Source organism: Sander vitreus, chromosome 2, assembly GCF_031162955.1.
Source record: "Sander vitreus isolate 19-12246 chromosome 2, sanVit1, whole genome shotgun sequence".
In the NCBI taxonomy this organism is placed as follows: domain Eukaryota; kingdom Metazoa; phylum Chordata; class Actinopteri; order Perciformes; family Percidae; genus Sander; species Sander vitreus.
Window position 1 is genome coordinate 7,376,843 of NC_135856.1, and position 8,780 is coordinate 7,385,622.

General features: G+C 39.5%; 1 protein-coding gene across 2 annotated transcripts in view; it reads right to left on the reverse strand.

Annotated features, from left to right (window-relative positions):
• Window positions 1-8,780, reverse strand: part of ncf4 (neutrophil cytosolic factor 4) — a 35,838-nt gene that overhangs the window by 26,332 nt on the left and 726 nt on the right. For both annotated transcript variants that reach the window (XM_078275005.1, XM_078274996.1), the window contains exons 2-3: window positions 8,584-8,668; window positions 8,325-8,484 (exon numbers count right to left, since the gene is read on the reverse strand). In XM_078275005.1, the coding sequence (XP_078131131.1) occupies window positions 8,325-8,484; window positions 8,584-8,668 (245 nt within the window). The remainder of the gene's footprint in view (window positions 1-8,324; window positions 8,485-8,583; window positions 8,669-8,780) is intronic.

Genomic DNA, 8,780 nt, shown 5'->3' on the forward strand with positions numbered 1-8,780 from the left:
GTTGTACGGAGATCTGTGCATCTGGCCCTAAGAGTCAATTCTTTTAAAGTTACATTTCTACAAAAACAAACTAGACAGATTCTGCTCTAGAAAACATATTGTATCCTTGTTGAGAGCGTGGACATATTACCCGTCATCCCTAATATCACACCAAGTCCAGCCAAAATGATGAGGCACAGCGCAGACTCCTAATGCTCTAAATCAGGCCGCTCAACAATTCATACAAAGCCATCTAGCACTGCTGTTAAATCAAATTTAGCACAGTTTTAATAACCCTCAGCCACAATATTCTGCCCTCTCTCTCCACTTTCAATTTCCCTCTTCTCATTCACTCCTGAGCATGATAACTCACTCCATCACTGGCAGACATAAATTCATTCACCCATCTGGTCACCTTTCACCATTTGCTGGATACCTCGCTGAAAACAATCCTCTTCTGACCTTAAATCTATTGCCGAATCATATTATGTCTATCATAATATCTATGTTGCATTCAAACAAGATAATAGGAGAGGAGATTTTGTTTGACTTCAAGAAAGAAGCTGATACATTATAATTAATATGATGGAAAGAGATTGAAATTGATTTCAAATCATTTACATTTTGTTTACTGGCAATTGTTAGCAATACAATAAAATAAATTAAAATGGAAAAAGCAGGAATTCTATTAAAGAAAAGCAAAAAAGACAATTCTTTCTCATTAATCACAGTTTCAGTTTGACCAAACACCTATGTGCTTTCTCCATTATTCTATTTGCTCCTACCCATCACCCATCCATCCCTCTGTCTCCCTCCTCTCTCCCCTCTGTCTTTCTTACTCCCTTTCCATCCTGATGAGATCTGGCACTGCAATTAAACCCATCAGATCTAATCATATCCAGCAGACTCCTCAGTGGCAGATGCTAAATCAGAGTTTGTAGAAAAGTAGAACTTTCCCAATATAGAATGTGACATTGAGAGACACGGCCTTAAAGTATATAAAGAATTTATATTACACATTTCTCAGTAAGGCTTTGGTGCTTGGGTATGTGTTAATTATTGTTGCCTGTCACAGAAGGATATGAAACAGTTCACTGTTCTCAATATATGTATAGGGGATTACTTTGAATAAACTACGAAAAAAGGTATATAACAGACATGCACATGTTGCAGTGATGCTTAAAAGTATTTTCGCTACCAAGAGCCATGCGCTTTACTGCCTTATCATTGACTGATGATCAATTTTAGCATCTTTTTAGAAGAACTTGAACTGTAAATAAAATTGTGTTCGCAGTGTGTTTTGGGGCAGGATGTCTATCGCAAAAATGTACGACAAATAGATAGATATGATATAGACAAACCGCTCACAATCTCAAAAAGTAATTTCATTTATACCTTGACCACACACACACACACACACACACACACACACACACACACACACACACACACACACACACACACACACACACACACACACACACTCTGCTGCTCCTCCAAGCATGTTATAACAAGTGCCAAGAATAAGAATCATCTGTAGCTTTACCCCCTGTTTGGCACACCACATATACAGTAAACATGAAGGGGAGGATGGGGCACTTAGGGGGCGACAGAGAGGCGCTGAGAAAACAGCAACTAGATCACAGAACAGCAGAAGCCTGCTTTGAATGCTTTGGATTGGATGCCGTTGTGGCAGAGCTCCAGCCATAAGACAACACCACAGGTGCACCATGAAGATGAAACAGATGGGGTTACTTTGACAATGTTACTCGAGAATACAGTACTACGTCCACTGGTTCCTAATGTGATATTATCATGTAAATGAAGTATTTCAAAATGCAGCCAATATTTTCTTTGTATCTGCAACGTGACTGTTAAAGCTGTAGATGTTATGATGTAGTCAGCGTTCTTGTAATCAGATTACTGTGCTTCTTCAGTACTGCACCAATGCTGTGTATAGCACATGCAGTTAACGTGACATTGACACCAAATGTAATCTTGTTCACTGTGTCAATAGCTAAACTAAAGCCATTTGAGTTGGAACAGAAATAAATCTGTATGCAACTTAAGTCGTGTGATTACTTTGTAAAGCAGCGTAACCTGATTCACCATCTATCAGTAATTTATACCTCTATGCACACACAAACGCACATCTCACTCGGTTCTCATCTCGATGGTCCGAGCCACATATTCAAAGCCCTCAGGCCTTTATTGGTGCAGATGTTGGTTTCCAGTCTCTGATAATCAATACAGACACTGACGGCGGCTCCCAGACAGAAAGACTTATGGGACAATAATGAGCTGCAGAATAAAACTGGAGCGATGGAGCAGATGAGGACAAGAGGACAAACACAGGCACACTGCAGGCAATGACTGAGGCCTGAGTATAGGTTCTGAAGATACGATCTTGTATACACTGTCTTAATGACTTATATTTTATCTTAATTTAAAAGATGACATGGTCTGCAGACTTAAAAGGAAACCATTAGCTTTGAAGCCATCTTGCTACCTCAGCACACAGCGCTTTATATCTATTAATTGCACGCAAAAATTAAAGTATTTTTTATTCTATTCAAAAATCCACTATATAGGGCACCTGGGTAGTTCACCTTGTAGAGCGCGTGCCCATATACAAAGGCTCAGTCCTCGACGCAGCGGCTGTGGGTTCGGTTCCGACCTGTGGCCCTTTGCTACATGTCATTCCTCCTCTCTCTCCTAAAACTGTCTAAAAAACTGTATTGTCAAAAAAAATAAAGGCCTAAAAATGCCACATAAAAAATCCACTTAATAAATTTAAAATGGTATGGTGACCAAGCTAAAAATTATTATGATACATGCAAGCATTTCTGCAACTCCACATATACAAAATGTTGCATAATTACTGTATTTAGCATACTAACAAGCTTGAGACCGGATTCTAGTCTCATATTTGCAGGCCTGTCTGCTCAGCCTGACTTCGAAATTGACAACTGACTCTTTCTAATTTATAGTTTGTGTTGGATTGTGGCCGTTCCAGGTGCTTCTTCGCGGCATTTATTCTTTACTAACAACAGATCACTTGCATGAGCCTATGCCTTCCCGGTAACTTAGGTTATTAAATTACCAGACATGCTCTGTTGGGTGTATTCCTTTTCTCTTTCTCTCTTGTTCTAATCGCCCCTTGTCATCTTACAACTAGTCTCACATTGCCAGACCTTCCTCCACAGCGCTGCGGAGGAGGGTCTGGCTAGTCCACACAGCATTCCGGGATGGGAGAAAAACGTGCTCTGGTTTATTGGCATTTCTTTAAACCAATCACAATTGTCTTGGGCGGCACTCAGCGCCAGACGGAGCAACGGGACCGCTGCAAAATAGCCTCAGGAAGCAACTTGTTTTGGTGGAACGTGTGTACGTTCAAAAGTTGTTTTAGTCGTGCAACAGAAAACTCAGATTGGACAGATAGTCTAGCTAGCTGTCTGGATTTACCCTGCAGAGATAATAATAATACGTTTATTTGATATAGCACCTTTCACAGACAAAGTCACAAAGTGCTTCACGATAAACATTTGCACAAAACATAGTAAGTTGTAAAACTAAAAGACTAAAAACAATCATTAAAAAAAAAATCACATACATGAATCAAAAGCAAATTTAAACAAGTGCGTCTTCAGCTGCTTTTTAAAAGCTTCAACAGAGACTGCAGAACGTAAGACAATAGGAAGGGCATTCCACAGATCTGAGGAACAGTTAACCATAGTCCTCATAAATCCACCGGAGTTTAGAACACCAACACAAAGAAAGCAGAAGGTGATGGACATCCAGCCGAAATGAGGGACATTCTGGCAGCACCTGAACAATCCCGGAAATGAAATGTTGCTGATATAGACTATCTTACAACCTACTATTGGGCTTTACAGGTAGTAGTCACCATTGACACCCACATCACCTTTTTCTTGAGCAAAAATAGTCAAAGCTGCACTTAATTCAACAAATGGCTATATCCTTAAATCTGCAGGCGTCCCTGTAGCTCAACAGAGGCCATGAAAGCAGAGTCATTAGAGAATGAGCATGACCGAGACTAGAGTTGAATCATAAGTCAAAAGTTATGATCGTGAACAAAAAGGTGCTAATCAGCCATGCCCGTGACCACATCTCCCCTGTCCTCCAGAACCTTCACTGGCTCCCTGTACCACAACGACACAACGGATACAAATCAAAATCCTTCTCCTCACTCACAAAGCCTTCCACAACCAGGCCCCCTCCTATCTCAGCGACCTGCTCCACCACCACACAGCCTCCGCTCCTCTGATGCCAACCTCGTCTCCATCACTCCAACCTGGGGTGACAGAGCCTTTTCTATAGCTGCCCCCCCCTGCCTCTGCAACTCTGTCCCCAAACACATTCGCGACTGCACCAATCTGTCCATGTTCAAATCACATGTCAAAACTCACCTTTTTAGAGCTGCTTTTAATGTTTGATTAACGTGTGTGCATGTTTTAGTGTGTGGATTATTTAGTACGTGGATTTCTTTTTAAAAACTCCGTAAAGTGTCTTTGAGTGTTGTGAAAGAGCGCCATCTTTGTCCCTCAAAGAATTTATTTCAAAATACTTCTTGACCGGTTTATAGAGCACTAAATGGTTTGGGGCCAAAATACATTTCTGGGTGTCAGCTGAGAAAATAAAACTAAACCGTGTGCACAGAATAAAAATCCGTTCCCTTGGTTTTATAAACGTGCGCAAAGTTAGAAAGATTAAATCACAAGCAACGCATCTTTCCTAACGTACTAAGGTTAACAACGAGCTACAAACTCATTTTCATCAAAACGAGCCGTCCTCCAACCTAGAGAAATAACTTTGGTCTCTACCATTGACTGTAAATATTAATATTAACAGTCTATGGTCTCTACAAGCAGCCGGCGGTGAGACGGCAGTAAGACGAGTGCTTAGGGACCGTCTACAGACTACAACACCGAAAAGAGATACAACAAAAATATTTGTTAATTAAATGATTAAATAAGGTAGTGTCTCCAAACTTACCTCACTTATAACTTGTCTCCTGCTAGTTGTACTACAGCACTTACTTTAAAAAAAAGTAAGCATATTCATAACTTTGGTAAATATTTTTCGGTGTTGTAGTTTGTACCCGGGGCCCCCGTGTTACCATTCACATTTAAATGAAGCAAAATTCAGGTTCTGGTTATCTTCTGTGCTCAGGTAAATATGATGATGGTGGAGGAAAGGGACACCATGGCAGAAGTTTACAGAGATTTCAATGAAACACTATGATGTTTAATCCTCCTAAATCAAACACCACCATCATAGCCACCACCCATACTGTATATCTTGTTATGAACTAGGCGTATGGTTGTAAAGTTTAGTTAGGTAGGTGCTTTGGCAGATACCTGGGTAATGACACTTTTTTCTTGAAGGGTGGCTGATGTTTTCAACCTGAGTGGACCCCGAATTGCAAATATATTTCTCTTTCATCTCTCCCAAACGCTTAACCTTCAACATTTCTGTTTTTCCTTACAGTTTGTCTTTGTATTTTTCCCCAAAGTAAATATCTAGCCATCTGCTCTGTCTGACTATTCTGAATGTCAATCACTGACTGTCTTCTGACAATGTTTTAAACTGACCTTGTAGGATATACTCCTCAGTGGCACTATGATGACAATGCAGAGGTTTCTATTTGATAATTTAGACAGAACGTGACACTTTTAGTGCATATCTAAATCTGAAAATGCTTTTAGGACCTTTTTGGGGAAGAAAGTACATTTTCAAGTTCAGTTTAATAGTAGGATGTTTGTAAAGATGCCAACATTTTTTGTCTTTCTGGGACTTTATTCTCATTATAAGAGACAGATCCTAAGGATCAGAGCCAATCAGGGCACATGTTTTTTTGGTATCAGCTAAAATAATTTCCTTTCGTAACTGTACTCCACTGTGTTTTTATCACATCAGCCTGTTAGTGTTGAAGCGCTGCTCTCCCAAAGTGTGAGCATTCCGCATTATCCAAGTGAAAATGAGAATGTGTGAATGTGAAAAAGTATTTGGGGGCATTTCAGTGCAACTGACTCCGAGTTCAGACAGAGAGAGTTTGGCAAAATACATAGCTGCTGATCTTTGATGCCTATAACTTCGTTATCTCTACTCCCTCTTTCTTATTAGCAAATCCAAGTGTACTGTAGCTCCCACAACTCTGAAGTATATCTTAGCTGATGATGTCATGTATCAATAAGTTAAGCTTATAAAGTTTTGAACCCGGACTTAATGTATTTCGATAAAGAAGCTTATAGAAATAAACTGTGCCAAATTTAAGGGCTATTTCAGTGTGTCAGATATCAGCTGAGCTAGCTCGGATAGGGCCCAAAAAAACATTATCAAGACATTCCTTCTCATTATGCTTTACAAAGTACCCCAAACTTTTTCTAATTCTAATAAAGCCCTCTCTCCACTCCCAATTTGAATACATATTTTGAGAGTAGGAGTTACCCTTCACACAGCAGATATCTCACTCACTGGAGAACGAGTGTTGTAACGCAGCGTTTTTAGTGCTCAAATTCCCATTATTATGCAGCAGCATGCGCCTAAAATATGCTGCCACTACACCCTTGTGACTTCAATAGAATTGGAAAAATAGGTTCACACAAAATTGATGCTAAAGTGTTATCAAATCTCTAAAAAGGGCCACAACAGTAATTATTCTTTGCTATTCTTCCTTAATTTCATCTGCAAATAATATGTTTTTAAATTCATCAAGCAAATCCGAATACGCCTCAATCCACTCTAAACACTTAGGGACAAAACAGGAGGTTACATTTGATTTATGACGTCTGACAAATCTATATCCAACACATGTAGCAGTTCACTTTTAAAAGCGTGTTCAGATGGTTTTCAGTTCCTCCAGCCACAGGGTGAAAATTCAGCCAGCTGTCACCATAAACACAGTCTGTTTCTCTACGTATGCATGAAGCAGAGCAGAATGAGTGTACATTTGAAGGTGAAGGTTACACAGTGACAAGGCAGAAAGGATGCCGTAAAAAAACGGCAGTGTTCCCTCTGCAATCAGTCAGCGGCAAAGTCCTGACACAGCAAAATCACTGTCAACGCTGTGAAACTGGAGATTACAGTAGTCCTGCCGACTATACTCTATAGTCTCACTCAATAAGAAAGCAGTGATTGACAACGCAGCGATGTTAATAGAGTAAATATCCAAGTCAACAAAAAAGTTTTGCTTTCAGAGTAGGGCTGGGCAATATATCAATATATCGATATATCGTGATACAAGATTAGATAATGTCTTAGATTTTGGATATCATTATATCGTAATATGGTATAAGTCTTGTCTTTTCCTGTTTTTAAAGGCTGCATTACAGTAAAGTGATGTCATTTTCTGAATTTACCAGACTGTTCTAGCTGTTCCATTATTTCCCTTTACCCACTTAGTCATTATATCCACATTACTGATGAGTATTTGTCAAAAATCTCATTGTGAAAATATTTTGTGAAAGCACCAATAGTCAACCCTACAGTATCGATAGATAGAAAATATTGTTTATTGTTTATTTGATTTTCTCCATATTGCCCAGCTCTATTTTTAGTGTCATTTGTGTATTTTAAACTATCCAACCTACATCTTCTGTCACAACTATCACTGGAATTTAGATTAAAAGCATTTGTTTTAAAAACTAGAATTAGTGTTAAAATAGTATGAGTGTACTTAGTGACAGGTTGCCTAACTGCCAGTCAATTACTGATTGAAAAGTTGTCAAACAAATAGACGTACCGTAGCTCGAAAAATGATGAGTTAATGTATTAACTTGATAAAGCTTGCTTTATGTGAATATTCTGCCATAGGCTGATGCCATTATACACTAATAAATCACAAAAAACAATAGTTAGTTAAAGCTTTAGTGCGTAACCTTTTGATATTAATGAACGTCAACATTTCAAGCCATTGCCAAATGAGTTGCTACAAAGCTAATTAAGACTATCAGCTACACACAACTCTCTCTGTATTTCTCAGTATGGCTATTTTAATAAGATTGTGGCCGGTGATTTTACCGTGCAGAAACTCAAGTGAAGATAATTACCTTATTCTGAAGAGTCCATCATGTTTTTTAATACTGCGTGGAGGAGGAGCAGTGCTGCTGTCTGTATGAATAAGCCTCTATGCCAGGAAAGCAACTTAACCATATTAGAGGGCACAATAATTTGTCTGTTGAGATGTGGGCCGCTGACAGATATGTACAGTATTTGAACAATATGAAATCTGACACTGCTGCAGTTATCCGTGCTGTGAACGAACACACACACACACACACACACACACACACACACACACACACACACACACACACACACACCTGGGAGAGAAGGCAGGATGCAGGTGTTGGGGCCACGTTTGTCTGGGTTTTCAGGAGAGTATCTGAACTCGAGGACCTGGTGGAGGTTGAAAAATTCTCTGTACCTCCTATAGATGAGATACTTACTCCCTCCTTTAGTCTTCACCTCAATCACAAACATCTGGAACAGAGACATGAATGTGAGAGAGGAACTGATTTGTACTCGTCATTTGCTTCTTGTCGGCTCAGTTGGAAGTTTGTGGTCATTTTTGAAACTTACAAAGTAGTCAATGAAGCCTTTCTTCTCCTCAATATCAGCAATCGTGGCGCTGATAGGGATGTTATGAGGCAGCTGGTCAAAGTCGCTGAGTGAATGAAATATTCTGGTTAGAATATTTCAGACATATAAACCCCAATTACCAAGGTTAGCCCTGTAATCCTGTGTTAAGGAGGAATTGCTGTTGGTATATTAGGCCT